Source organism: Eumetopias jubatus, unplaced genomic scaffold, assembly GCF_037043125.1.
Source record: "Eumetopias jubatus isolate StellerSeaLion01/CBP00866 unplaced genomic scaffold, mEumJub1_p1.0 scaffold_10, whole genome shotgun sequence".
NCBI classification, from domain to species: Eukaryota; Metazoa; Chordata; class Mammalia; order Carnivora; family Otariidae; genus Eumetopias; species Eumetopias jubatus.
Genome location: NW_028274816.1, coordinates 51,219,356 through 51,247,044, shown reverse-complemented (window position 1 = coordinate 51,247,044; position 27,689 = coordinate 51,219,356). Strand labels below are relative to the sequence as shown.

The 27,689-nt window shown below is 58.3% G+C and overlaps 3 protein-coding genes and 1 non-coding gene across 6 annotated transcripts; 2 read left to right on the top strand and 2 right to left on the bottom strand.

Annotated features, from left to right (window-relative positions):
* The first annotated feature begins 488 nt into the window (after positions 1-488).
* On the top strand, positions 489-2,748 carry RPS16 (ribosomal protein S16). Its single transcript, XM_028090678.2, has 5 exons — positions 489-600; positions 736-837; positions 2,139-2,235; positions 2,352-2,399; positions 2,539-2,748. The coding sequence occupies exons 1-5, from the start codon at positions 553-555 to the stop codon at positions 2,682-2,684; spliced, it is 441 nt and encodes a 146-aa protein (XP_027946479.1). The 5' UTR covers positions 489-552; the 3' UTR covers positions 2,685-2,748.
* Positions 2,749-4,738: 1,990 nt separating this feature from the next.
* PLEKHG2 (pleckstrin homology and RhoGEF domain containing G2) lies at positions 4,739-16,808 on the bottom strand. Of its 3 annotated transcripts, none has more exons than XM_088027600.1 (19): positions 16,012-16,808; positions 15,225-15,354; positions 14,124-14,395; positions 13,946-14,046; positions 13,115-13,181; positions 12,932-12,978; positions 12,546-12,696; positions 12,106-12,243; positions 11,707-11,907; positions 11,135-11,227; positions 10,957-11,043; positions 10,535-10,568; positions 10,342-10,443; positions 10,161-10,208; positions 9,828-9,866; positions 9,635-9,651; positions 9,353-9,529; positions 8,312-9,242; positions 4,739-8,232 (listed from the first exon to the last, which is right to left on the bottom strand). In XM_088027600.1, the coding sequence occupies exons 2-19, from the start codon at positions 15,331-15,333 to the stop codon at positions 6,641-6,643; spliced, it is 4,206 nt and encodes a 1,401-aa protein (XP_087883726.1). In that variant the 5' UTR covers positions 15,334-15,354; positions 16,012-16,808; the 3' UTR covers positions 4,739-6,640. The 3 variants fall into 3 exon arrangements, with proteins under 3 accessions (XP_087883726.1, XP_027946461.2, XP_027946462.2); XM_028090660.2 differs by having other exon boundaries at positions 15,225-15,351; XM_028090661.2 differs by having other exon boundaries at positions 14,124-14,392; positions 15,225-15,351.
* A 343-nt stretch (positions 16,809-17,151) lies between these two features.
* TRNAI-UAU (transfer RNA isoleucine (anticodon UAU)) lies at positions 17,152-17,244 on the top strand. Its single transcript is given in 2 exon segments — positions 17,152-17,189; positions 17,209-17,244. It is a non-coding gene; the product is annotated as a tRNA-Ile (tRNA).
* Positions 17,245-20,209: 2,965 nt separating this feature from the next.
* On the bottom strand, positions 20,210-22,830 carry ZFP36 (ZFP36 zinc finger CCCH-type). The gene is made up of 2 exons (XM_028090667.2): positions 22,722-22,830; positions 20,210-21,889 (listed from the first exon to the last, which is right to left on the bottom strand). Exons 1-2 carry the CDS (start codon positions 22,743-22,745, stop codon positions 20,936-20,938), a joined length of 978 nt encoding a protein of 325 aa, XP_027946468.1. The 5' UTR covers positions 22,746-22,830; the 3' UTR covers positions 20,210-20,935.
* Positions 22,831-27,689: the final 4,859 nt, after the last annotated feature.

Below are 27,689 nucleotides of genomic sequence, written 5' to 3'. Positions count from 1 at the left end.
GAGGACTCTCGGAGGGGGTGGGTTCTGAATCCTGAATTTGGAAATCCTGCCTGACTTCCTGCTGTGGATTCTGATGGCGGATGATTTGGGGAGAAGGGTGTCTAGAGGGCAGGATGGAGTCTACAGAGGAGGACGACCAGTGGTACGGGGTAAAAGGAGGCTCTTCGGAGGAGGGTGAGACTTGATCTTTGGGTGGAGGAAGATTATTAAAGAGCCGAAATGCAAATGAACCGGCGGTGACCAACGAGGACCGAGAATGTGAAGAACAGCCCGCCCTCATCCTTCCGCGATTGCACCCAGCGCACCTCAGGTCCCGCCCCTTCCACTCCCAGGTCCCGCCTCCTCCGGTTCTGGGACTCCCCCCCCCCCCTCCCTTCCCGCCGCTCTTCCGAAGTCTCGCCCTCTGGCTGCAATATGAGCCGTAAAGCGCTCTCCCGTCGCGACACAGCACCCAAAGCGCCTGCGCAGACCCTGAAAAGCGGCCGGGGTGGCCCCGCACGTTCCTTTTCCGGTTGCGGCACCGCGCGGTGAGGAGTTCTTACGTTCGCAGCCATGCCGTCCAAGGGTCCTCTGCAGTCCGTGCAGGTCTTCGGACGCAAGGTAGGCTGGGTGCCCGATCGGAGGGGCGGAGGGAGGCCGGGGTCTTCAGGGGCCTACGGGCAGGTTCTGGGGTCGATCTGGGATCCGGGGGGCCGAAGCTCACGTGGCTCCGCTGTTTTTTCTCGCTTTCCGCAGAAGACGGCCACAGCCGTGGCGCACTGCAAACGCGGCAACGGCCTCATCAAGGTGAATGGGCGGCCCCTGGAGATGATCGAGCCTCGCACGCTGCAATATAAGGTGCTGGCATTGAGGGTGGGCGATTGGGTTGACTGGAGGGCTCGAGAGAGAGAGAGAGTTAAATGGGTTCCTGGGATTCATTGGTCTTGGAAGCTGAGGGATCTGGTATCAGCAATGGGATGTTTAGAAGCTGAGTTGGGGACAGAAAAAGGGGTCTTTGGAGATGGAGCTGGATTTTCGGGGGGCTCAGATACTGTGATAAGAGCGGACAGTGAAAACGTGCAGATTAAAAGGGTGCTTTCAAAATTGGGACATTTGGAACCCCAGTCATTTGGGGACTGAAGGATAAGGGGAGCTTGCGCGGCTTGGTTTCTTGTAGTAGGTTAATGGGGGACGTGTGTCGTATTTACAGTCTAAAGTGTCTTTTCCATCCTAGAGTATACACTCTCTGAGGACAGAAATCAATTGGTTTCTTAAAACATTGTGTCTAAAAGTAGAATTTGGACATTGTAGGTGCTTAGTAATCAAATATTGGAAGAACACGAACAGAATTTGGGTTTGTCGTGCTTTGCTGTGAAAGGGGTTCCTCCCCTGCCAGTTTTGGCCTCAGTTTCTTGAGCTCAGAATGGAAAGAGCAGGGTTTGTTTTTTGCCTCTTTTACCTGTGTTGTTATTTGAGGCAAGTAACTTCATTTTTCTCCCTTGGGTTCATTTATAAAAGGGGGGTAATTTTCTGTCTTGAAGGACTGTTTTGAGGATAGATTAGTTTGTCGGTGTAAGCTTCTTAGTGCGTATGAGAACACATTTGTGCGTTGCTTTTAGTTTATTTTTATTTTTTTTAACTTTAGTGTACTCGAAATGCAACGTTAGTTTCTGGTGTGCAAGGTATTAATAAAAGTCTGTCACCTTTCTAACTCTGAAAAACAACACTGTTGCAGGTTTAGTTAGAATTTAATATGACAGTGTCTGGGATCCCTTTGCATTGCAGACATCAAACGTTGTGGTTTACTCTTACTGATTGTCATTTATGCAAAGGTTTTGTTTGTGTAGTTCACGTTGAGTGCTGGGGACACAGCAGTGATCCAGTTATCCCCAGGCCCTGCCTTCATAGAGCTCCCAGTCCAGTGGAGAAGACAGACTGGACTCAGTACCAGGCCCTGCCGCAACATAGTCCGGGCTGGGATGGGGGAGCCCAGAGAAGGCTTCCGCCTGGGTGGAAGGATCAGCCTAGGCTTGGGGGAGGTGGAGGTGAATGTGGGGATCTGTGAGCTGAGACCTAAAGTAGGTAAAACAAAAGCATCAAGGCTCACTCAGCTGCCCGGGTTGTGATCTAAAATCCTGTCATGTCCCCTGTTCCTCCAGCTACTGGAACCTGTTCTGCTTCTGGGCAAGGAGCGATTTGCCGGGGTGGACATCCGAGTCCGAGTGAAGGGTGGTGGTCACGTGGCCCAGATTTATGGTGAGTCCCAGGAACTGGGCACGTGGGGGTGGGGAGGTGACAATTGAGAGCAGGGCCCTACTCTTGGGCCTTCACAAAGCTGAGAACACTCTCTCGTGCATGTATTTCCCTCACAGCAATCCGCCAGTCCATCTCCAAAGCCCTGGTGGCCTATTACCAGAAATGTGAGTGAGAATGGCTCCTTCCTGATGGGTGGGTGGGTGGGTGGGTGGCAAGTGGAGGACCAGCCCCCCGTCTTTAGCCTGAGCGACTAGGAGGGCGCTTCCATGGCTACCTCAGTCTTCACTCTCTTTTCATTCCCAGACGTGGATGAGGCTTCCAAGAAGGAGATCAAAGACATCCTCATCCAATACGACCGGACCCTGCTGGTAGCTGATCCCCGGCGCTGCGAATCCAAAAAGTTTGGCGGTCCTGGTGCCCGTGCTCGCTACCAGAAATCCTACCGATAAGCCTATCGTGAGGATGAGGGTTCATCTTTATAATAAACAATTGTCACGGGACTTAACGGTTTCAGAGATTGTGCTTTGGTCGTTTGTGGTGGGTCTTGGACTAAAACGAATGCAAAAAAACACCCCAGCCCAATGCCAGTCTGGATCGTAAGCCTTTCCAGAGGACACCACTCCAGGGTCAGTGTGGATGGGTGGGAGCAGGCCTGCTCCCAGTCTCCCTGCACCTCCAATAGAGTCCAGTGTGTGGGCACAGTGGAAGCCAAGTGGGCCATTGGTTGTGTGAGGTGTCCTTTTGAGTTTGTCTTTTTTCAGTCCCTTTGCTGCTCTTGTAATGGCGTGTCAAGGAGGAGCAGTAGAAACGTGTACGATCAGTAAACTTGAGTATGAAGACAGGAGAAACCTCCTGGGTGCGTTCTGAAGTCAACCACTAAGGGCCGCGCCTGGATTGGAAAGGAATTTTTCCTAGTGCTAACCTGTAGGGAGACAGGCTTGGGATGTGGGGAAGGGGTGGGATTTCCCCCCCGATTCATCTTTCAGGATGTCAATACTCCCTCCTGGGAAAAGGTCCTGGTTGCACTCATGGTGGTGACTGTCCTTACAGGACTCAGAACGTGTGTCTGAGGACTTGTTCATCTGTTGTGCGTGCCGTGTAGTAAGAGCCAACACGTAGTGGGCTCTCAGTTGCTACTCATGGGCTACACAGGACATTTCCCTCGTCGAAGAAGGTTCTGTGGGACAGCACTGGTTTATGTGTATAGGGAAGTAAAGTGTTGCTTGTGGATTCAGTTACCTTTGGTCCTCTCCCCTACCCCCCACCCTTTGCATTTTTGCAGGAAGCCAGTGAGCTTCATTGAGTGGAAAGGGCATCTCCGCCCACATTAGCCTTGCAGCTACCTGGATACCTCAGCCATCTGTCCCCAGGTGGGGGCCCACACCACTCCCCCCTGCTGCTGGGGGTACTGGCAAGAACGTTGTAAGGCAGTTCGACATTGATGGAGAAGGGAAAGCTTTACAAACTATATTTATATATATATATATAAATTATAAGTTATATATATATATATATATATATATATAAAGGGACTTGAAATTTATTGTCCAGTTGCCCTTTTTGTATCTGCCCCACTCAATACATTAGCCACATGTGGCTGCCGTACTGGGCTGCACAGATGAGAGAACATTTCCATTGTGAGGAACATTCTGCAGGACAACATGGATCTACAGGAAGTATACATGGATAGTGCTTCTTACAGATGGACAGTGGGGTTGATTGGCACCAATTAGGTCCCCAGCTAAGCATTGTTCCTGTGAGGTTGGTGGCAGGCAGATGTCTAGATGTTAGGTAAGGAAATCAGCCTAGTGGCCACATAACTGCAGCTCACCTAGTTCTGCATTGGAGATGTAGTTAATGGGTTAAGGGTTTGGCTGGCATTAACCTAAATGTCCCAAAGAAGGCAGCAGGGCACTACCCTCCCACTTTGAGCCCATTTGAACTGTGACTAAGGAAGGCTGGGCTAACTTAACAGTGGGCAGACTAGTGGACCAGCAAGGAAGGTGTTCCTGAGAAGGTGTCAGCTAGGGCTGTGTAGGAGAGCTAGGAGTCGTTTGGCAGATGGGAGTAATGGAGTCCAGGGACAGGGTTCAGGAGGGGCCGAAGCAAGCCTGGTGTCCATGGTTCTCCATGGTTCGGAGACCGTCCCCCCCCCCCTTCCTGAGGCTCCTGGCTCCCTGCCAGAGGCACAGCTGGGATGCATCTTGCATCTGGAAAGGCGGAGGGGGCTCGCCTCTCCTTCCCCACTTGAGGCTTTGGAGTAGACGGCCCCTTTCTCCCTCCCAGCCGCCTCCTCAAATACCGGGAATTCCGGCGCCACTGGGAGCCCAGGCCAGGCTGAGAACTTTCCTTCAGCTGGGAATGTGCAGCTGGGGGTGGAGGAGGGGAGGGCAACCTCAGTCTTGACCTCTGGGAGGCTGAAGTGGAGCGGGCCCAGGCAGAGGAGTTCGGCTCGGCCCCGGCCCTGCTGTATAGCCCAGTAACCATGCAATAAATAACTAAATAGAAGCCAGCAGCTAACATTTATTGAGCCAGGCCTTGTTTTGGCTACCTCACTCAGCCAAGAATCACCCAGGGCCCTTGAGGCACTAGGTTATAAGCCTTATTCCAGAGGGAAGTGGTTCTTGAACTGTGCCTGGCACAGGATAAACATTTACCAGTATGGACCCCAGCTAGGCTGTGTGGATCTGAGTTCCAACTCTGCCCCTTCCTAGCTGTGACTGGGCAAATCCCTTACTCTGTCCTGTTTGCTCATCTCTAAAGTGAGGATCAGAAACCATCCTCACGTGCCTTTTAGGGACATTTGAGAGGATTCAAAGTGAATGGGTTCACATAAAGTAACTAAGTGCTGTGCAGTTAGTCCTCAATAAATGTCCACTTAGCTGATTGTTAAAACTTCAGATTCCTAGGCTCCCGCCCTGGAAGTTCTGATTCCGTAAGTTGGAACTAGATCCTGGATCCTGGGGGATCTGTTAGTTGAAGTGCCCCGGTGAGTCAGAGGCTCAAATACATTTGGGAAATGAGGCTGTGCTCGCTGAATTTTTACAATGATCTTACAGGGCAGGTACTGTTGTAGTTTTTCAGCTGGCACAGCTGAAGAAACCCAGACTCAGAGGGAGGTCATATGCCAACCAGAAAAGTCAGGATTTGAACTCAGCTATGACACGGTGGTGCCTCAGGGAATTCCAGGAAAAATTAAATAAGACAACGTGCTAAGTACAAGAGGTTTAGAGTTCAATGAATGAAGCTAGTATTACCAAAGAAACCGCTTAAATTATGCTACTTGCCCCACATGCCACTGCTGGGAAGGGGCAGAATGATGATAACATAAAAGCCTTTGTCTCTGACCTGAATTTCTTTCTTGGGGGCGGGGGCATGCCGAGGCACTGGAGAGGTCCCAAACTAGAGCGAGGGGGTAGAAAAGATCCGATGTGTGTAGGTGGGCACAAGAATTGGGACATTCATGTGTTGGGGAGTGAGAAATCAGATGTGGAACAGACTTTCCAGAATCCCAAACCCAATTGACTCTGGTGTTAGTGTGGAACAATCTCAGAAATTTTGTAGCACCAGGACCCAGAAGAATCTGATTAAGGAGGGATGGATGGAGAGATCAAAATGGTTGGATGGACGGATGGTAGAGAACGTTGGGTGGTTGTGCTGATGGATTAGATGGTTGAGTGAATGAGATGTACGAATGGGTAAAGGGGGAAATATGAACATGGATGAATGCAGAGGGTTAGTTGGACAAAATGGACAGGTGGGATAATGGAGGAATGGACTGATGGAAGAACGGGCAGGATGATGAATGGATGAATAGGGTAGAGTTGACTAAACCACGGCATCTGGATCGGAAGATGGGATAGGTAGCCAGGCAGATGGACACACAGCTGAAGGCTAGACATAGAGACGGCCGGACAGATGAGATGCTAGGACGCATGAGCTGGATAAATTGCTAAGGGAATGGACTTCTAAGTCTGCCTGGAACCAAGCTGCTTAACTTGGCTTTCCTGGATGGCATCAAGTAGTTCATAAACTCTCTAAAAGCAAACACCAAATCGTAATGGGTGGTTGTCGGTAATTCTCAAGTTTGCCTCCCGTTTTCAGAACCGCTGATTCATGCTGTGTCCGGCCTTCGCATTGTCTTGTCTTCCCCCCACTGCCTCCAGAATGGGAAAAGATACATAACTTCATAATATTAACAAAATATTAACGACATCCCCTTCCCCATCCCTGCTGAGTTAATCAAGGTAAGTAAAAAGGACCATTCGCCAAAGCAGCTTCCAGGAGTTGGAAAGCTGCAGCAATTTCTACACCTGTGCTCAGTGTCTGGACTTCTGGGTGAAGTTCTGAGGGTCTGTGGCATCTGGCTGAAGTCCTTGCTTTTCAAGAAGCCCGGTATCCTGGCTCACATGTGGAAAGGGGCATCAGGAGCTCCCTGAGCCCTGCGAAGGCCCACAGATTCCTGGGCGGGGGCCAAGAGAGCAGGGTGGTTCAACCTGACCTGGGCCTTGGCTGGCCGAAGCCGCCCGCCACCCCCAACCTGGATGTTGACCGTGGTGGCATAGCTGAGCCTCCGGGCTGGGGGAGGTGGGGGCTGGGGCTGGGGTGGGGGTGAAGGGGCCCGTGATGCGGGGGCAGAGGAGGACCAGGAACCCCGGGAGGCCAAGGGAGCTTCTCCCCCAGGCCCTTGCCGCCGAGCCAGGCTCTGGCTGATGTACGAGGCTGCCAGGTATCTTGAGAGGGCAGCTGCGTTGGGGCCCAGGAGTTGCCGGGTTGGAGGAGGGGGACTGTGGGGTGGGGTCAACTCTGAAGACTCTGACCTGGTGACAGGAGAGGCCAAGTGGCGTCCTGGTTTGGACAAAACCACGGTGGTCTGACCTGGGGTGGATAATAGGCCCTGAATGTCCTGAGAGCTTCTTTGCTCAGGCCAAAGTGTTGCAGGCGGATCACGGACGTCAGGGAGGCTCTTCTGCTCCAATAAAGGTGTAAGTTTTTGGACCTGAAGGTCTGTGAAGCTTTGTTCCTGAAGCAAAGGTGCAGCAGACGGACCCTGGATGTCTGGGAGGCCTCCCTGCTTGGGCAAAAGTGGGAGGGCCTGGACTTGGGTGTCCGGGAGGCCTGGTTGCTGGGGCAAAGGCGTGGCGGCTGGAACATTCGGGTCCTGGGGCAAAGACAGTGGGGTGTTGGCTGGGATCCGACGGTCTAGGCAGCTTCCGTGTGCAGGCAAGGCTGAGGTGCCCAGAAGCTGAATGTCTGAGGGGTCTTGGGGCAAAGACACTGGGGTGTTGGCTGGGATCTGATGGCTTGGGGGGCCTTCCCAGGCAGGTGGAGGTGAAGTACCCGGAACCAGAACGTCCGGGAGGTCATGTTGCAAGGGCAGTGCAGTGCTGCCTGGGATCGGATGGTCCAGGCTGCTTCCGTGCTTACGCTCCACGTTGACGGCTTGATCGCAAACACCAGCTGGGAACGGAGCATCCCTGGAACCTCCTTGCTTAGCTAACGGGGTACCGGTCGGGCTCTGGCTACGTAGGGGGCCTTCTTGCTCGGGCACAGTGGCGGTGGCTAAGACCGTGACATCAGAACAGTGCCCCTGCCTGGGCAGAGCTGGGCTGGTTGGAACCTGGGCGTCCACACGGCCTTTCTGCTCAAGCAAAGGAGCGGTAGCTGGAAGTTGGATTTCCAGGTGGCCTTCTGGGTCAGGCAAAGCTGTAGCCGGCGCCTGCACATCTGGGGGGTCTTCCTGCCGGGGCAAGGCTGTGGTGGCTGTAGCCACATTCTGGATATTCCTGGGGCCTCCTTGCTCGGGCACAGGGGTAGCGGTGGCGTCAGGCAAAGTTGAAACATGGAGACCCCGGCCATCCAGGCTGCCTCCCTGCTTAGACAACGGTGTGGCGGCGTGAGCCCGGGTGGCAGGACCCAGGGGGACAGACTCCTGGGCACAGGTCAGCGGGAAGGCCAGCTCACATACCAGCACGTGTCCAAAGGCAGGCAGGGGCCCTGTGTGCACAGAAAGAACAGAGTCAGGACCGAGGTCTCCGTCTGGGCCGTCTCTGCCGACCACACACGCGGACCTCACCTGGCTCGGCCTGCTCTTGGGGCAGGCGGGGGGACAGCTGTGGCTGTGCCAGAACGCGGGGCCGGCGGCGGGGGGCATTGGCTGACGCCCGGGTCTCGGCCCGCTGCATCTGCTGGATCCGCTCGCTGTAGAGCCGGGCTAACTCTCGCACGCGGGAAGCTGCCCTCTCGGAACTCGGGGCTGCAGCCTTCCCGCTCCCGCCGCCTCCGCCCAGATCCGAGTCTTCCAGGATCAGCAGTGGCTCTGGGAAACCTGGCCGGGCCAGCTGCCCTTGCTCCAGGGCCTGCCAGGCGCTCCGGATCTCTGAACAAGAGCGGAATTCCAACCCATCCGGGAATCCCTGATCTCGGGGGACATCCTGGGGCTGGAAGTCTGGGAACGGTTCCCCTTCTTCAGCCTCCTCCCGCCCTGCCCTGCCGCCGGAGGAGGGTTCTCCCCGTTTTGCCGAGCTGCCTCCGGGGACCAGTTCTTTCCTGGCGGCTAAAGCCTCATCGGGCCGCCGCAGAGGTCCCTGGAGCCATGAGTCACAGGGAAGGGCGGGGGCACCGGCGAGACTAGGAATGTCCGGGACACTAGGTATGGCTGGAAGGCAGGGCATTTCAAAAACACTGGAAATGTCAGAGAGACTGGGAAGGCGGGGAATCTTGGGAATTTCAGACAGGCCGGGAATTTCAGGGAGGCTGGGTGCGTCTGGACTTCTGCTAAGGCCGGGAACGTCGCGAGTTTCAGCCACGCTGGAACTTTCGAGTCCTTCCAGGACGTGGAGTGGGGAAGGCCCCCGTTCGTCCATTTCTAGCTCCTCCTCCTCCTCCTCCTCTTCTGAGGAGTCCCGGCTGGGCAGGGCTTGGAATGTGAGGGCTTCACTGTTGCCCGGCACCTGGGAGTCGCCGGGGAACGTGGGAATGTCGTGGGGGGATGGCTGCAGCGGGCACTGTGCAAGAGGCCAAAGATGTCAGGGCGGGCTGGCCCTCCTGAGCCCCCGGAGCCGTGCCCGCCCCAGCCGACAGCCCCAAGCACACCGTAATGTGATGCCCAGCTCACCCCTGGATCCCGGAGGCCTCTTTGGTTCAATAGTTCCAGGATCTCTTCAGTGATGGAGGTCCCGGAGGGTTCCAGCGTGGGGGGTCCAGGGTCCTCCAGGTCCTCAGGGGGTCCAGAAGCCAGCACTGGCGGCTGAGGCTCTATGGGGGGGTAGAGCTCCCCCTCACTGCCAGCATGCTGTGAGCAAGGAGAGAAGATGGAGGGCAGGAGTCCAGGGCTCCATCCCTTTCTCCCAGACCCAGGAGTCCGGGTCCCCAGGCCCTGTCCTAGGGTGTTTCTTACCTTGAGTCTAGGCTTAGCTGGGGATGGAGAGATGAGAAAGAGACAAGAATGAGATGTGGGAACAAGGTCATTCCTGACAGCTGCTGAGCTGCCCGTCACCCCGCCCCCATGCACACGGGGGACATCCCCTGGGAAGGGACAGCCAGACAGACAAGACGGGGCTGGACCTGGCTGGGCTACAGCGGTCACTTACCGTTCTGTGGAAATGTAACATACGGGTCCTTCACTGGCTCTGGGGAGAGGACACAATGATGTCAAGAACCCAGGTCCCGGGCGCCTGGGTGGCTCAGTTGGTTAAGCAACTGCCTTTGGCTCAGGTCATGATCCTGGAGTCCCGGGATCGAGTCCCGCATCGGGCTCCCTGCTCAGCAGGGAGTCTGCTTCTCCCTCTGACCCTCCCCCCATCTCATGTGCTTTCTCTCTCATTCTGTCTCTCAAATAAATAAATAAAATCTTTAAAAAAAAAAAAAAAAGAACCCAGGTCCCATCACATTCTCTAGTCAACTCTTAGGTGGAGGACACTCACCAGACTGTCTGCGGCCACGGCGAGTGGCAGAGGGTCCTGGAGACGGGGCTGTGGGGGGAGGGAGAGGAGAAGGCCATGAGGGGCCCAGCTCCAGGCTCCCGAAGGAGGAGAAGTCTGGGGGGGGCAGTTCCTGGGAGGGAAACCGGGGGGTGGGGAGAGAAGCTCAGGGTTCCATCTTTACCTGTGTTCCTTCGTCCAGGAGTGAAACTTCTAGCATCCCGAGGATGGGGAGACCCAAGCGGGGGTGTCAGGGGCTCTGGGATAGGCTTACTTTTAGGAGCACCTATAGGAGAAATTTGGAACCCAATAACCTACTTTTCCTTGGGAGTAATGCCTCTACTTCCACATCCTCCCGACCCAAGGCCCCAACTCACAGTGCAGACTGTTTTCAAGGAGAACTTGTTTGGCCTGAAAGAGACAAGGGTGAGGGTTGCATGGCGGGGGGGGGGCGAGGGGGGGGCCTGTCTCTGAGCACCCCGGTCACAGTCCCATTAATGGGTGCTGTACGCGTGAGGCACGTCACGTGACTGATGATTATGAGTAATCCCCCCAACTCCGCGGGGTCGGTGCTGATTCCTCCAGGCGAGGAAACAGAGACCAGAGAGGTTGCCCTACTTGCCCGAAGTCACAGAGCAGGGACAGCTTCAGCTGGGCTTCAAACGCAGGCAGCCTAACTCTGCAATTTATTGATCACGGTCTAAGAGGGTCCCCCTATCCTCAGGGTCTTGTGGGGCTATGGGGGTGGGGGGTGGTCCTCCAGCACGCTCAAGGCTGACGGATATGGCAGGAGCCATACCTTGGCAGGGATGGAGGCGGGGTGGTTCTCAAAGAAGAGGCGCTGGAGACAGTGAATCCACAGTCTCTTCTCCTCTTGGTTCTTGGCCTAGGGGTGGGACAGGGGTGGAATCGGGAGCTGGGTGTGAGGTCTAGAGGCTGAGGGGAGCCCTGACCACCCAGCCCCACCTTGCACCCACCTGGAGCAGGTGCCTGTGTTTGGGAATAGTCAGATCGGACACCTTGAACCCTAGAGGGTCTCGTGGACTCTCGCTCACACTCAGGTTGCAGCACTGAATAAGGGGGGCGGGGGGGACAGAAAGGGGCAGCAAGCTCAGAGCTTAGACTCAGCAGTGTGCCCCTTGCATGAATCTGGGCTTAGGAACCCTCTAGAAAGACGTGCCCCGTAAGGTTGCATGGTGGGTCCCCTTTCCCCCTGTTGAGCCTCCCCACCAGGCCTGGCTCTGCTCCCCCTCACCAGCTCCTCGCCTTCATCTGGATCAAGAAGATGTGCTCCCCTCATGAAGACGCCTGCCTGGTGGGCAAATCCAGGCCGCCCCCCTCCCCAGGCCCTCACCTGCATCCTGCTGGCCTCACCCCTCATTAAACCTCATGCCCTATCCTTGGACTCAAGAAAACATGGCCCTTTTGAGCTGGGTGGTCCCTCCTTTGCAGACCCCGCCCCCGGCCCTCCCTGTAGGTACACAGGTATAGGTATACACGAGAAACCTTGCGGGGGACACTCTGGCCTCACCCCCAACCCTGAACTCACAAAGATGTGGCCCTTGTAGGTGTACTCCGGTCCCCGGCGCTTGGCCACGAGCAGCATCCGTGAGAACAGAAAGAGCAGCCGCTCGCCCCCTCGAAGTCGGGGGCCGCCCCCTCCGCCACCTCGGAACGCGCCCTCTAGCACCAGCTCCCCAAAAGCACTGAGCTCCGGGCCAGTCCAGCCGCCCAGCCGCCGCTGCACTTCCTGCCGGGACCCCGCCAGGTGCGAAAGGCACCGAAATGCACACACACCAAGACAGGAAGTGCACACACACCAAGACAGGGGCGTCAGCCACAGGGCGGTGCTGTCCCAGCCCGCCCTCGGAGGCTGATCGCCCCCACCAGAGGCCCTCCTGCCCCCTGCCCCCAACCAGCAGCCGGCCGCCGCCCCCCCTGGGCTCACCTGGAGGCGCGCGGCGTGCTCCTGCTTGCGTTTCATGTCGTTGATGTACCAGGCGACCGCGGTCATGGACACGATGGCCTCTTCCACCATCTCGCGGCCCCCCACACCCGGGCCCTCTGCCCAGTGCTTGCCTAGCTCCTGCCAGGCAGCCACCAGGCACCCAGGGAGGGGACAGAAACAAGAGTAAGAATGATAATGACAGGAGACAGAGAAAAAGAAAAAGGTAGGGACAGAAATGGTGACCCAGACGAGAGAGACACACGGGCAGAGACAGAAAGTCGCATCAGCTGGGACCAGTCCCCACTGGCTGCAAGCCCCTGCCCCAAATGCTGTCCCAGCTTCTAGGGACTTGTCCTAGGTCCACCCTCCAGACATCCCACCAGGTGGTCGACGGACAGGACCTTGCCCTCCCCGAGCAGTCCCCCAGGGCCACAGCCCACCTGCAGCAGCAGATGGTACTTGAGGATCCGCTGAACAGGTTTCAGCAGGAAGCTCTGCAGGGGCAGTGAGTGGCGGAGCTGGGCCTGGCGCTCCTGCAACCACAGGGCTGCAGGCGGGGACAGCGACAGCTCCCGGAGCAGGGCTAGGGAGCTGGGGGCATAGCACAGGTCAGGGGGGCTGGTGGCCCCACGCGGGCGGGGCTGGGAGGGGGCGGGGAGTGGCGGGGCGGGCGGGGCGGGCGGTCAAGGGCAGCTTAGGGAGAGGTCAGTTACTGTCACAGTCTGGCAGGGGTTGGAGCTGGATGGGTCGAGGTGGAGGGAGGCTGGCTGGCACAGCAACTCAGTGGGCAAGGCCTGGGGCCCAGCAGGGGCTCCTCAGCCCTCACCTCGGGTAGTTCATGCAGTACAACGTGTAGATGTCAAAATCCTCACTCTGCGGGTGACACGGGAGTCAGAGAGACCCGAGGTCCCACCTCCCCGGAGGGCCCCCCTCCGGCCTAGCCCAGGCCTGCTCCCCATCCCCCCAGCCCCAGCCCCCCCCAAGACTGAGCGCCCTCACCCCAACTCACCCTCTGCACGAAACACTCGGCAATGCCCCCCGCGCTGCGGCTGCCCTCCAGGTCTTCCAGGAGCTCGCTGTGAGGGAGAGAGGGTGGTGAGGGACTGCCCCATCCCCACAGCCCCGTGGAAGGACTCCAGGAGGTCTGGGGCCTTGGTGGCAGCCAGGATCTCTCAAGGGGCCACCACATCCAAAGGGAGTCTTCTGACTCCAACCTGGGAGGTCACAACCTGCTCAGACTTTGTCCACGGACAGCATCCCATTCCCTCGCTCAAAATCAGCGGGGGTGGGGGGGGCAGTGTCTCGTGATATGGGCCAGGGAGAAGGGTGTCATGACCCTCAGAGCTGTGAAGATCTTCAGATCCTATTGCGATCCTGAGATCTTGTCATGCTTTCTCCCATCTCCTGCAATAATCTGAAGATCTCGCGAACACACCCGGAGGGGTCATGATCCTTGGACCCCAGCATCCTCCTCCCTGGGTGCCACTGGCCAACCATCTGGTTTATCGGGAACTGAGGGAGTTCCCAGGCCGAGATGGTCACACGAATGCTCACACTGGCGTGATCTTCAGGCCCCAAAAGAGCCCCGAATTCATCGTGACCCCAGACCTGACATAGTGCTGAGATCCATCCCACTACTTAGACCTCATCTGGGTTCTCAGGCTCCCATCCATCTCACCCTCCACCACTCTGGTTCCTCGTTCCCCATCACGATCCCTGCCCCGTGTCACCACACCCCAGGTACCAGCCTAGACAGGGCACTGCGGGGCTCCAAAGTTTGGGTTAGGATATAGCCCCCCGCCCCTGACTGGTGCCCCTGCCCATCTCTCCCGCCTCTGACCTGCTGAACTCGTAGATGTCCTCGATGTTGGCAAACAGTATGCCCACCTGCTCCGCGCTCAGCCCTAGGACCCCACCATCCAGCAGAGGGCCCAGGTAGTCCTGTGGGGATGACTGGGGTTACGGGGGTGGAGGGCTGGCTCGGGGCCCCACTGTGCTCAGGTGCTGGCCTGCCTCACCTCCACGATGCTGCGAAGGTCCCGGACATAGGCCCGCTCTGTCTCCACGATCTCTCGCGCCACTCGCTCCAGCCTCGAGGGTTTGGCCGAACCCGGGGTCCCCACGGGTGACAGATGCAGGCGGATGGGGGGCCCTGGAAGGGGCTCTGGCCTGGATGCTGAGCAGACTGGGGTGGGCCCTGGAGCCGGGTCCCCCTCAGAGCCCACCGTGCTCAGGGATGTGGAGCTCCCAGAACCTCGGGGGGAGGCCATGGCAGGGGCTGCAGGGGCTGCTGGGGGTGTGGAGCAGGAGATCAGGGGGTCTCCCCAACTGAGTGAGTGCTCTTGGCCGTACACTCACCCACACCAGGTCACTATCTTTACCCCGGGCTCCCGTCTCCTCTCCCCACTGCGCTGCCCCGGTCCTGTCCAGTCCTCTCCCATCAGGGTCTGCTCTGATCCACCTCCATGTATCAGTCTGGGAGATCTTTAATAATTTGCCCATTTGACCCCGTCACTCCAAGTACAACCCCTTCATGTCCTCAGGATAAAGTCCAAACTCCTCAGATGCACAGGGCCCTATGCAACGTGGCCATTCAAGTCCTTTCCATTCTGCTCTCTTCCCACAGCCACACCACTTCTCACACTCCGGACTCCAGTCCTATTCAACTGCTTTCAGTTACTTAAGAAAAACCAGTCCTTCTCACCTCTGCTCTCACACTGTTCCCTCCGTGTGGAATGAATACTCTTCGTTGCTTTCCCCAACTCATTCCTCCTCCTCTTTGAATTCTGTTTAGATGTCCCCTCCTGCACGAAGCTGTCCGCTGCGCAACCGGACTAGACTCCCACAGTGAGGGGATGGGGCTTTCTCCACCCCCCACCCCAACCCTGTCCCAGCCCTGACCATTCTACCCTGGGTTTCCCCCTCTGGACTGTCAGCATCCGGGGATGGTGCCATCTGCCCCAGCTGACCTGGAGCTCTGTGTAGGCAGGGCTGGGACTGTCTCAGTCACCCTGTGTTGCTAGCACTGCCCAGCACGGGGGCCAGTCATGGAGGCCTGCACAGTGCCTCGACTGAAGGAACCAATGCCCAGCGGACCCCACCCTCCCTTGCACGCTCACCTGTCTGGGTCTCACACACAGCTGCACAGTCACACACTTCACCTGTGGGGCCACGGCCAAGGCTAGGGCTGGGTTTGGACAGGCTCGGTCCACGGGCTCCCTCGGGCATGGCTGAGTGGCTCAGCGGCTGCTTCAGAAAGATCCCCGTCTCGGCTATCAGGAGGCCATCGGCCTCCCCCGCCGCCCACACTCACAGATTAGGCCAGAGAATTAGGAGCGCGGTGTAAACCCAGGAGGGACCCCCTGTGAGTAACTAATGGGGCAGACGGAGGCACAGTGATAGAAACAGGGGCACAAGGGGAGATAACACGGAGAAAAAGACGGAAAGGTTGAGACAAAGAAGAGTGAAGCTGGGAGTCTGGTCCGTCTGGGGCCGGAGGCTCAGGGATCCTGGGAACGTTTGGGCTCTGGCTGGAGCCGAGGGCGAGGGGCAGGGCTGGGAAAAGCCGTGGGCGGGAGGCCGCGGGGTCCCAGGGGAGGGCGGAGGAGGCTGGGGGACCGGATGCCAGGGTCCTGCAGACGGCTCCCTCCCCCCGCCCAGGGCTGCGAGTTGGGGCGCTGGCCCTGAGCCCTCGACCCCCCTCCCCCCCTCCAGCCAGTCCCTCCGCGATCCGCTTACTGTCCCCACAGCCGCGGCCCGGGTCCCCAGTGCCTTCCCACACCCCTCCAGACCCAAACTCCCGCCGGCGCCTCCGCTCGCCCCCCGCCGGCACGCCCCCTCATTGTTCAGCGGCTGCGGCGCCGCCCCCTCCCCCAGCCCGTCGGGGCCCCTCGCCTCCCCCCTCACCTCCCAGGGAGTCTCCAGCCCCGAACCGAGGCTGCTCGATTCTTATTCGACCCTAGCACGGTCCCCGGGGAGGCGCACAGCCGGACTCCTGGGTCTCTGCAAGCCAGGGGCGTGAACTTCGGGTTCGCAGGCTCCGGGAATCAGAATCCGGGGTCTCTCGGAGAATGGGATGCAGCGGTCCGAATTTCTTGGTCCTCTAAATGAGGATGCTGGGAGTCCCGACTCCTGGGTCTCAGATGGGGCGCTGGGGACCCAAACTCCTGAATCTTCTAGATATGGCCGTGGGGCGACAGGATTCCTGAGTTCCCCTAACTCTTGGAGCAGAGATTAAACCATCTTCAGGCGGGAGCGCAGGGGAGTCCCAAATTCCTGGGTCCCCTTGAAGTAGTGGGCGTTTCAGCCCCAAACAGAACTGGCTGGGGCGCTAGGAGTCCGTATGCCGAGTTCGGATATCTGGGCTCGGATATCTGGGAACCCTTGGAGGTAAATCACCGGTCTGGGATCCCAAGTTCTTTAAACCCGGGTGCAGGAAGCTCGGCCTCCAGGATCGCTCGGACTCCCGGCTCCTCCAGGAGGGGGCGCTGGGCACCTGGATATCTGCGTTCCTTTAGCCTGCGCTTTGGGGTCTCTCAGGGCGCGGTGCAGAGACTCGCGACTCCGGAGTCCACGACTTTGGACCCCTCAGGCTCTGGGATGGGTATCACGGGGCTCTGACGGCGGCGGCGCCACATCTGTGGCGGGAGAGTCCGGTCCCAGCTGTGAGGCGGGGGGCGGTCGCCTGGGGCTTCCCCCTCCCCCCAGTCGCCCGGGCTCATATCCTGTTCCCGCCCGCGGGGGGGAGGGGCTGCCTTCCGGCCAGGCAGCCGGTAAAGGGTTAAGACCCCTCCCCCCGCATTCTGAATATTCATGAGAAGGCGAGCCGCGGGCAGGCTACACCCCCACATTCCAAACGCCTCTCAGACTTTTCCCTTTTACAGCAAGGGCCTTCGGGGCGTGAGAATCCGGAACTGGCAGCGCACTTTCTCCCATTGGTCAGCCAAAACACTCTTATTTGCATATGCAGCAAAAGGCGGAGCTGTCCGGCGAGGTCACGTGGCCTAGAACGACTGAAGGACTTCGCGACGGGAGGGTGCGGCCGGAGCTCCAGTGGCGCAATCGGTTAGCGCGCGGTACTTATACGACAGTGCGAGCGGAGCGATGCCGAGGTTGTGAGTTCGATCCTCACCTGGAGCATCTTTTTCTTCCTATGCTCTTTTTATAAATTTATGTATCTTAGAAATCAACCAAAACATCTACATCATCACCTAGAGAAATGAACGTTTCGATCTTCGGAGTTTTCGGGCTGGAACTCCTGGAACTCTGACGACCGCCCTGCAGAGCGTTCTGTATTGTGGGGAGGTGCCGTTTCCACCCGGGCCGCCAGAGGGTGGTGTCGCCTCTTAAATGCCCGAGCGTTTAATTGGGTCTGCAAATCTCAGTTTTAAGACTTCTGTAGATGTGCCGGGTCTTCTGCAAACTGTATGGCACTGCCTCTTTCTCCATCTTTCCCGTGTTGGGTTCCCCCCCCCCGATATAATTGTCATATAACACCGTATTAGTCAGTCCAGGGTATACAACATGATTCAATATATGTGTAAATTGTGAAATGATTACTAGAAGTTCAGTTACCATCAATCACATCACATAGTTACTATTTTTTTCCTCCCGTGTTTTGGAGTTTACTCTCTCTTTTCCTCCCTTTTTCTGAACTGATTTGTTTCTTTCAACAAATGCTGAACATCCACTCTGTGACTGACTCCTGTTTAGGATTTAGGCATGAGTGATGCAGCAATGACAAGACACAGTCCCTGCCACTGAGGATTTCACATTCCAGTGGGAGAGGCAGGTTTCTATAAGCATGAAAACTACATTTTATATGCTAGGTGATGGTGGTGAATGTCATGGAAGAAGTAGAGCAAAGTAGGGAGGATGAGGGTGTCAGAGCTTCAGTGTGGGTTGTAATAGTAATAGTCAAACACCATCTCACTGAGGAGACATCTGAGCAGAGACCTATAGGAGGGGAGTAAGCCATGGCAATACCTGGGGGAATAGGACAGGCAGCGGTAGCAGCCAGTGCAAAGGCCCTGTGGCTGAAGCAGCAGGTCAGGTATATTGGTGAATAGCTAGAAAGCCAGTGTGAATAGCGCAACAGTGGCCAAAGAATCAGGCCATGTAGGCTGGTGAAGGACTTAGGACTTTGCCTTTCATGTGATCTGACTCTGACTCAGGTGTCCGGACAGGTTCCCTGGGGTTGTCTTGTTGGGGAGTGGGGAGAGACTGAGGGTACGTCCTGAGCCAGTGAAACCAGGAAGGGGCTGCTAGGAAGGTTCAGGTGCAAGATGACGCTGGGTAGGACCAGAGTGGGAGCCACAGGAGACAGGTAGATCTATGTGGAAGGTATCACACAGAATTGCTGCTGGACTGGGGTGTGGGTTTGACAAAGAGTAGTCAAGGGGACTCCCAGGTGTTTGGCACTGGTAGCTAGTGGTAGGGGTCATTTTCTCAAATGAGGTTTTTGTTTTAGGAAGGGGCAGTAAATCTGTTTTTGCTAAGGGAAGGGCCAGAGATGTCAGTTTCTTGTTCTTTCAGTGTCTGTAAACTGTCTCTGCTTGGCTTGTTCTTGCTCTCTACCTCCCTAATGTCTTTGGGTCTCCGTGTTTTCTTTTATTCCAACCCTTTCTCCTAAGTCTGGAGATCTGAGCCCTTTCCCAAAAATGAGGGGAGTGCAGTTTCTGGGAAGAGGAGATCAATGGTCAGGGCCTGCCAGTGGGCAAGGAGAGAGAGCCAAAGAAGAGAGGGCAAGGAGGCAGGGGAGGAAGGGAGGGGAGAAGGCAGAGGAGGGGAAGGGGCTGGAGAGGGTGAGGGAGAACACCAGCAGGAGGGAGCAGAAGGGTGGGGAGGAGAGGTGGAACCCAGGAGACAGTGAGTGAGAGCCCGGGAGGAAAAGGGTGGAGAGGGCGGGGGGGGGGGGTGGGGGGAGGGAAGGGAGAGGAGGAGGGGAACTGAAGGAAAGAAAGGAGGGGGTGAACACAGCGGGGTGGGAGCTGGAAGGGGAACACATTAAAAAGGGGAATGGGAGAGGACTACTGGGGGAGGAGAAGAGTTGGGGAGGGTGAAGGGAAGGGCGGCGCAGGAGGAACTGACAGGGGGGAGGGTGGGGAGAGGAGAGGGAAGTGGGGGAGGGGAGAGGAAAGGGAAGGGGGGAAGGGGTTGAGGGGGGCGGTGGCGGCGGCGGAAGGGGGGCGGGGCCCCGGCGCTGACGCGGGGCGGCTTCCGGGCGCGGGGCGGCCGGCTCCCCCGCCCCAGGGTGGTTCCCGCAGCCTGTTGCCTTGTATGGTCCGAGGACGCCGCTGTCCCCGGGGCCCCGCCCGACGCGGCCGCGACCCACACTCGGGCCTGGCGAGCCTGAGCCCCCACCCTGGAGCGCGAGCCCTTGATCTTCCAAGGCTCCCCAAATGCCCAACTTCTCGAGTCCCGACGGGCCAAGACTCTGCAATTCCGAGGTTCTGGGGGCCCGAAAAGCCAGAATGCTGCGTTTTGCGGTCCCTGCAAGTTTTCGGAGACACGAGGGGGTTAGAATTCTGAGTCGCCGAGACTACCTCTGAGATTCTGTCTGGAATCCTGGGGCTCTCACGCTGCCTTCCCCGGGGTTAAGAAAGCCTGAGTTCTCCCGGGCTCTCACGTCCTGGAACGCCGGGTGGTGGGACCCCGGGACGCCCCGACTTTCGGGATGCCCCCTCCCCCACCCGCCGCGCCGCCCCCGTCCGTCCTGGGCTCGCGCCCCGGCACATTCCGTCCTCTCCGCTCCGCCCCGCCCTCCTCCCTCGGCCCCCTGGGGACGGAAACATGCCGTCCCCGCCCGCGCCCGGCCGCGAGCTGGGTCAAGGAGCCCGGCTGGACGGGAGCACCTGCGCCCCCACGCCCCGGGAACTGGCTCTCCGAGTTCCTAGGGTGACCTCACCTGGGCCCCGCCCTCTCAGGTGAACGGCCGGGCCAGGTGACGTCACTTCCTGCCAGGTAAGCGCCGCGGGCGGCTCCGTCTGCGAGGGCTCGAGGGGGCGATCGGTCGACCGTACCTATCCCGGTTCTGAAAAAAGCCCAGGCCACCCTCCCCGCTCCTTTTTACGGCTTCTAGACCGCAGAAAATCCAGGATTCCAGTTTACACGCAGATTCCTTTTATTTAAAAATTCCAAAAAACACAAAAATAAACTTTTAACAATATATTAATATATTATTATAGTATACTTATAACAATAATTATTCCATCGTTTCCAATATTACAAAAAGGAAGAAAAATACAAGGGAAGCAGACGACCCAATATATATAAATACTATAAAATCTCTTAGAATAAATAAAGTCGTCATAAATAAAGGGCCCAATGGCTGGGGGTGTGTGTGTCGGGGGGGTGTTTGGCAATGGCTTTGGCTACTTGCTTTTGGAGGGAAATTTGAGCACCAGGATTCCCCCTCAGGGGGAGGCTCCAGTCACCACCAGATACTGGAACCTCAGGGTCTAGGAGAAATTGGAAGGGGGCAGTGGGAGCCTATTATTCACAGCATTGGGAAAGGGAGGGGTGGGTAGAGGGCTCACTGCCTTCCTCAAATCTGCTACATTTTTTTTTTTTTTTTACAAGACCCCGGAAAACTCTCCTTCCCCCAACACCATGAACACCGAGCTTGCACACTGGGGACCTGCCCCAGTGTGGGGTCAGGGGAGTGGGTTAATGCACTTTGGAAAGTGGGGGGTGGGGAGGCTACTTGATTGGAGTCCCGCAGTTTCCCACAGCCCCAGTTTCCCACAGCCCCGGGGGCCCCTGTGGAGCCCGCGGCAAAAGAGAAATGGCCCCCTTGAGATCCAGCTGATCTGTACTGGGCGGGCACTTGTCACTCAGAAACGGAGATGCGGTTGAAGATGGGGAGTCGCCGGGGGGCTGCAGGCGGCTGCGGTGGCCCAAAAACCCCGGCCTCGAAGACAGGTGAGTCGGATCCCCCCAGGCTGCTGCCACTGCTGGCATATTCGTCAGGATCAGATCCCAGGGAGTGTGCAGAGGGGCTCCGAGCCAGGCCGCCTAAGGGCCCCCAGACACTACTGGGGGTAGCCCTTCGGCAGGAGGGGCAACAGGCGGGAGTGGGGTCCCTTCGGGCCACCGGGGTCCCAGGGGCGGCGGAGAAGGCAGAGGGTGAAAGTGGAAGGTCCCCAGGTGGTGGTGGTGGGGAGCTGGAGGGAGAGAGAGAGCAGGACGACAGGGAAGGGCCTGGCAGGCCTGCTGGTGGTGGTGACGTTCGGCGGCCGGAGGGCAGGCCCGAGAAGCTGATGCTCTGGCGCAGCACATGGGGGTGGCCTGGGGCGGCCAGATCTTCGCTGGGGTTGTGGATGAAGTGGCAGCGTGAGCCGTAGGGGCAGCGGCCCTGGAGGTAGAACTTGTGGCAGAGTTCGGTCTTGTACTTGGGGTGGCGGCTGGCCTGGCGCAGCTCACCCAGACCGTGGGCAAACTGGCACTTGGCCCCATAGCGGCAGCGCCCACTCTCTGAGAAGGTCCGACATAGCTCAGTCTTGTACCGGGATGAGGTGGTGGGGGTTGCAGTAGGTGAGGTGGGTGAGGGCGACAGTTCAGGGCCTGGGCGGGGAGCCAGGGGGGCGAAGCCTGGGGGTGGCGGCACCCAGCCACAGCTTCGACCCTCCACCAGGCTGGTGGAGCGGCCAGGCAGGCGGGCACCCACCCCAGCCAGGCTGCTGTCGGATGAGCTGAGGCTCCAGAGCCTGGAGGAGGCCCAGCCTGGGCTGGACTCGGTCTCTCCGTTGTCAGATGGTAGGTCAGGGCTCAGCGACAGGAGGCTCTGTGGGAACAAGGATTGTTTAAGACACCGAAAATGCTGGGTGACGCCCCACCACAGCTGGAGGGCACCTAAGAGCCTGCCAGTCCGGTTTGTGGGCTTCCCGGCCTGAGCCCCACCTGCCCACATTAAAATATGGGTGCCGGATCGCGGGAATCCCGATTTGGGCGTTCTGAGTTTATTCGCGACAGAAGCCTATCCCGAGGGACCTAGGAAGGCACCCCGGCTCCCCCGACCGGATCAAGAGGAGACCCTCAAAGTCAGACACCACCACTGTCCTCCCAATTTCGAGCCTCTGGGCCCCTCGGGATCTGACCCCGCGCATGGGGTTCTCCAGTTTCACAACTGGAGAAGCATGCAAACTTAACCCAGGACTCGGGATCTCTTCGGTTTTAGAGTTCCCAGAGTTCTCCGCTGGGTCAAGGGGTGGAGAGACAGAAGTTGGCTTCCCCTCACCCCGAGACTCCAACCCCAGAGACGCCTCCGCGCAAAACCGCGCCCTCAGCAACTGCTAGGGGGTAAGCCAGGTGTGGGGCCATTTCCGCCTCCAGACAGCCGGAGTCTGAAAAAAGTCCTCCAACTTTCCATCTCCGAGGGCCACCCCACCAATGTTGCGCCGGAGACCCGAAGTCGCGAGCTCCATTTGCACCTCCCGAGACTCGCACTGGTCTGAAAAGGGAGACAGGGACCCCGGGCCGGAGTGTACGACTCTTCCTAGCTGCAGTTTGAGAAGGGAGCCGGAGGTCCCTGGCCGGACTTTTCGGCGCTAGAGAGCCCTAGTTTAAGGAGGGAGTCAAGCCAGCAGACCCCGGGGGTGTCGTTCGGCGGGGCTCACCTCGTAGATGGCGGTGAGATCCATGGCGGCGCGAAAGGCCGATGGGCTGCGGAATCGGCCAAAACTGGGAGCGCTGAAGTCAGGCTGCGGTTGGCCGGCGGAGCCGGGGTTTTTTATAGAGGCGGTGGAGGCGGGGCCAGCGGGGCGGGCCCGGGTGGGTGGGGCCAGGAGGGGCGCTTCCCGGACGCGCGCCCCCAGCCAGGCCCTCTGGGCCCCCGGCCCCCGGCCAAGACGAACCGGAGCCCGCCCCGCGGGCGGCCCCGACCCAGCGGGGAGTGCCCAGGGTTGGGAGGGGGGTGGGGGTGGGGGTGGGGGTGGGGTGGTGTCGGCCCAGTTTTCAAGGCTGGAGACGGAGGCGTGGAGAATCGAACTGCGCCGTGGTGGGGGCAGGGCTCCCGGGGGAATTGACACGGGCTGAGGCCAAGAGGGCGTGCGCGGGAGAGGCGGACGGGGGCGGGGAGAGACGTGGGGAGAGAGAGAGCGAGAGACCGAAATGGAGAGACCCAAAGAGAAAAACACACAGAGAGACAGACGTGGAGGGAGAGACACACGCTGGGAGACATAGACCCAGAGGGTGAGACAGGGCAGGGAGAGAAGAAGTTGGGAGACAGAGAAGACGACATGTTAGAGACAATTCCAGAGAGACAAACTCGAAGCGGGAAGCGAGAGGGAGGGCCACATAAACAGAAAAAGAGGGAGAAACAAACACCTACAAACAGAAATCCCTAGGAGCAACACCGAGAGGAGACCAACAGGCTGGGTGGGGAATTCTGAGACCTACCCGCCTGGCTGGGTCTCACCCCCAAACAGCCCAGATCCGGAGACCTTTGATCGCTCGCCATACCCCTAGCCCGACTCGCGGGGGGCGTGGGGCCCGGGATACCTGGAGAGGCAGGAAGGGATCCTCTCATGCTCATGCAGATAAAGAATGGCACTTCTGATCGTTCCGTCTGGGCTAAGCACTGTTCTATGAAAGTGCTTTACATACATTAACTCAAGGGCGTTATTATGCCCATTTTACGCACCAGGAAACCCAGGCACAGAAAGGCCAAGTTACTCTCCTAGTGCCTGTTACTAAGAGTTTGTCCTCTGAGAAAACTCAAGATTGGAAACGGGGAGGTCTTTTGTTGTGGTGGAGGGTTGCCTGGATGGAAAGTCGTCTGGAGGCGGGAGAAATGGGTCATCCCCCCGACCGATGGTTGCAGGGGTGTCTTGTAAAGGGGTGTGCCTCGAGAGAACTCTTAATTTGCGGGGATTACGCCCCACGTTGGCAAGTTTGTGATTGTCACAGCCCTGAGTGACACTCTGTTACAGAGACCTGGGAAGAAAGTTTACTTTTAAGGGGATCTTGGTGAGCTGGCTGCCCTGAGTGAAAACCTGGGGGTAGAAATCATTGCCATAGAGTGCAGTTATAACGGTGGAAAGTTTATTTTTGCAAGCTGCGACCGCGGGCTCGTATTGAGGTGGGAAGAGTCGGCAGGCACACCGACTTGCCTCGTCGGACAGAGCTCGGGGGAATCCCTGGTGCGGCGCTTTCTGGGGCTGAGGGACCTTCCCGGCCAGTCCCGTGAGCTGGGCGGCTGCGGGCGGCTTTGGCACGGTTGCAGCCTCCCGCTCGCCCGTGACTCATTCGCAAGGGGCGGGGGAGGGGGGCTTCCTGGAAGCCGTGACGAGGAGGCTCGACCCGGACGCCCGGGTTCCTCTCTTGTAACCAGGGCTTGTGTCGCCTGTAAACACACAGCCTCGAGGACAACGGGAAAAAGGGGAAAGGGGAGGTGTCTGGTACCCGCCTCCCGGCTGGGCTCCAAATCCCTGTGCCGCTAATAGGACGGAGGCGGCGGGGAAACGGGAGGTGGGGAGACACCCGGGGGTCCCCGGAGTCTGGCTCGGCTCTGGCCGCGATCCTGGAGGAGTTTCGATTCCCTAGGGACAGGGAGCATTTCCCAGCCCTGAGTCAGGCTGACCCCCTCCCCTCTCCTATCTGCTTAGTCATCGGCCCCGACAGCCGGGACGCTTGGGATTGGGCGACGCTCGAAGAGGCTGGAGAGGGAGCTTTGCGCGGGGAAGGGCCGATCCTCCACCGAAATGCAGACGGGTGGGACCCCGGGCCCCGGGCCTCGGCCCCTCCTTGCTCAGCTCTAGGAGTGCGGATCTCCAAACCACCTCTCTGCTCAGATCCAGGAGACCGGGCCTCCAGCCTCTCCTACGTCAGACCCCCCAAGTCCGGGCGCCCAGCCCCCTTCTCTCTCTCTAGTCCAAGTCCGAGCCCCCAGCCTCTCCCCCCTCTCCCATCTAGGAGTCTGGCTCCCATCCCCCTTCCCACCCCGTCCAGGCCCCAGACACCCAGCCCGGGAGGAAGTTCAGGGCAGGACTCCTCCCCGCTCCCCACGTAGCCAGCGGGAAAATCCGTGGCCCCAGCGGCGGCCGGGAATCCCCTCTGGAATGACGGTGGGGAAGGGGATGGCCGGGGTCCCCCGCGGGGTGCAGGGGGGTAGCTCCTGGGCGGGCAGAGCGAGGAGGAAAGGGGCGGAAACCAGTGTGGCTAAAAATACGGCGGGCACTTCCGGCCTAGGGGGAGGGGAACGGCGAGCAGAGTTTCCAGAAAAACAAGCGGGGACGGGAAACGCGGGGGTGTGAGAGTCGGTGCGAGTGCGCGGGCGAGCCGGGGAGCGTGTCCTCGCGGCACGTGTGCGCGCCTGGCGTGCCTGGGCGCGAGCGGGCGCGGCCGAGCGTGCAACTGCGTGGGCCAGCGGTGGGGGGCAGGGGGGGACCGGGTCCGACGTTCAGTGTGTGTGTGTACTGCAGGTGCGAGCGTGTGTGCCCCGGCGTGGCTGGGTGCACAGTTAGGGGAGGTAGGTGTGGGACACGAGGGTGCGCGCCCCGTTTCCTGTGTGAGGGCTGTGCCCTTCCAGTCCCGCCCGCCACGGCTGTGTGAATACATGTGTGAAACCACCTGCACTTGTGCGGGTGACTCTGCTGTTTACTTTAGCCATCTCTGCGTGTGGGAGTGTGTACTCAACTGCAGTTGTCTTCGAGGTGGCCGTCACAGGAACGTGTGACTTGCATACCTACACGCACATCTGCGGGGCGCTGAACCACCGTGGGCTCTGGAGTGACTGTGTGGAACCCCTTGAGGAGTGCCTGGTGAGGGCCTGGGTAGCCGGGCCTTCCGGCGGGAGGAGGACCTGTGAGCGCGACTCGGAAGCTGTGTGTGTGAGCACCTGTGTGACTGTAGGTAGTTGTGGCTGTGTGCATGGTCCCCACAGCTGCGCGAGTCGCGAATTAGTGTTTCCAAGTGTGTGTCCTTATTCGGGGTGAGGCTGAGAACACGGGGAGGCCACAGTCTGGATGAGGTTCCTCTGAGGCCCAGTCACAAGGCAGTGAAACTGGTGAACTTCGGTTCCTGACGTCTACAGCGCACATGATGGGGAGGGCGGCTGGTCACTGTTCGCCGCCTCCATGGGCAGAGCCGAGACACACACGCACACACTTGTACCTGAGAAGCATTATCTATCCCCAGCTAAGGCTGCTTTCGATAATGTTGAGCTGAGGGTAGGGCTGAGTCAGCCTGTGATGGGCAAAGTCTGCGATGGGGTGAAAGATAGAGGGTTAAATGGTGATTAGAGTTGTTTGTATATTCATGTGGTTGGATTGCTCCTTTAGGGTTTGTGGGACTGTCACTGAACCGGAGATCCTGGGGACACCATGATTGTAGGGCGGTGGGTTAAGCTGTTCTCTGCATGGTCTCTTGTGCCCTGTGTGGCTGTGGTTCTCATGTACACCTTTCCCTGGAGTATGTGGTTGTGCACCAGGCTGTATAATCTCCCTCTGGGTCTAATAATCTAGTAAAAATCTCCGCTAAAGTCCTTTGTGACCTGTGTGAACTTCTACCCCTGTCCCTGTGCTGTGGTCCAGGCCTCCACACTGTCCCATAAACACATCAGCACATTCCTGCCTCAGGGCCTTTGCGCTGGCCGCTCTCCTCCCTGGGATGCTCCTCCAAATGCCCACATGCAATCTACTCCAGTAGCACCTTCTCAGCAAGACCTTCGTGACCTCTGCCAAGGACTTTTCTTCCCCCAAAGTAAATCTTACCATCTATTTGACAAGTAATATGTGTAACATCTATTTACAGACTATAATAATGATGAATACCCATGGACCACTACCCAACCTAAGCTCTCAAACTTTTTTTTTAAACAAAGTAACATAATTCTTCAACTGCATATCTTGCATTTGTGTCAGACTTATTCCTGTGGACAGTGTCTTCAGCTAGTGCCCGAGAGAGAGAGAGAGAGAGAGAGAAGTCTGTTACCCTTCGTGGGGGCCTGCCCTGCATGCCTGGCACTTCAAGAAAGGAACTTTCTGGGATGTGTACACACACATACACACATACACACACACAGAGGGGCTGGCCATTTCCCAGGACTCCTGTGTGGGGACTCGGGCTCTGGGTGAATCACAGGTCTCCACAGTCCCAGGCTTTCCTTGCAGACGTGGGGTCTGGGACAGGACGCCTCTGGGTGGCAAGATGGGAACCAGGGCACAGAAGGTGTTGGGTGGGGCAGTCCCGCAAGCAAGCTGACTCACTTGAGCCTTTCACACCCCAACAGCTGGGCCTGGGCTGGTAGCTCCGCCTTGTACTTGCCCAGGCCTGAAAGCCAAGCCTGAGCTCCCAAAGCTCGCTCTCAGAGAAGAGGGGGAGCCCGGTGGGCCACCCTTCCCTGAAGCCCCCTCCCCAAGGCCTGCTTCCCGGAGCTGGGGCCCAGGCGCCTGGGTTCTTCCCCAGGACTGATGATTCACCCCTGCTAGGGCCTTTTCACTTCTCCTTTGGGGCTAAAAATACAGGGACCCAGGCATCCAGCTGGGCTAGGCTTCACCACGGATTGCACAATGCCCCTTGTCTGAATGCTGCTGACGCAGGCTCTGGGTTGGGGTGGGGGAATGAGTTGCTCTCAGACCAGGCAT

Bases quoted from the DNA above. Each gene is read 5' to 3' on its own strand.
- RPS16 (XM_028090678.2), top strand. From the start codon at position 553: ATGCCGTCCAAGGGTCCTCTGCAGTCCGTGCAGGTCTTCGGACGCAAG. The intron at 601-735 runs GTAGGCTGGGTG...CGCTTTCCGCAG, and splicing joins TGCAGGTCTTCGGACGCAAG to AAGACGGCCACAGCCGTGGC. The intron at 838-2,138 runs GTGCTGGCATTG...CTGTTCCTCCAG, and splicing joins CTCGCACGCTGCAATATAAG to CTACTGGAACCTGTTCTGCT.
- PLEKHG2 (XM_088027600.1), bottom strand. From the start codon at position 15,333: ATGCCCGAGGGAGCCCGTGGACCGAGCCTGTCCAAACCCAGCCCTAGC. The intron at 13,182-13,945 runs GTCAGAGGCGGG...TCTCCCTCACAG, and splicing joins GACATCTACGAGTTCAGCAG to CGAGCTCCTGGAAGACCTGG. The intron at 12,244-12,545 runs GTGGGCTGTGGC...GCTGCCTGGCAG, and splicing joins AGTACCATCTGCTGCTGCAG to GAGCTAGGCAAGCACTGGGC.
- ZFP36 (XM_028090667.2), bottom strand. From the start codon at position 22,745: ATGGATCTCACCGCCATCTACGAG. The intron at 21,890-22,721 runs GTGAGCCCCGCC...TTGTTCCCACAG, and splicing joins ATCTCACCGCCATCTACGAG to AGCCTCCTGTCGCTGAGCCC.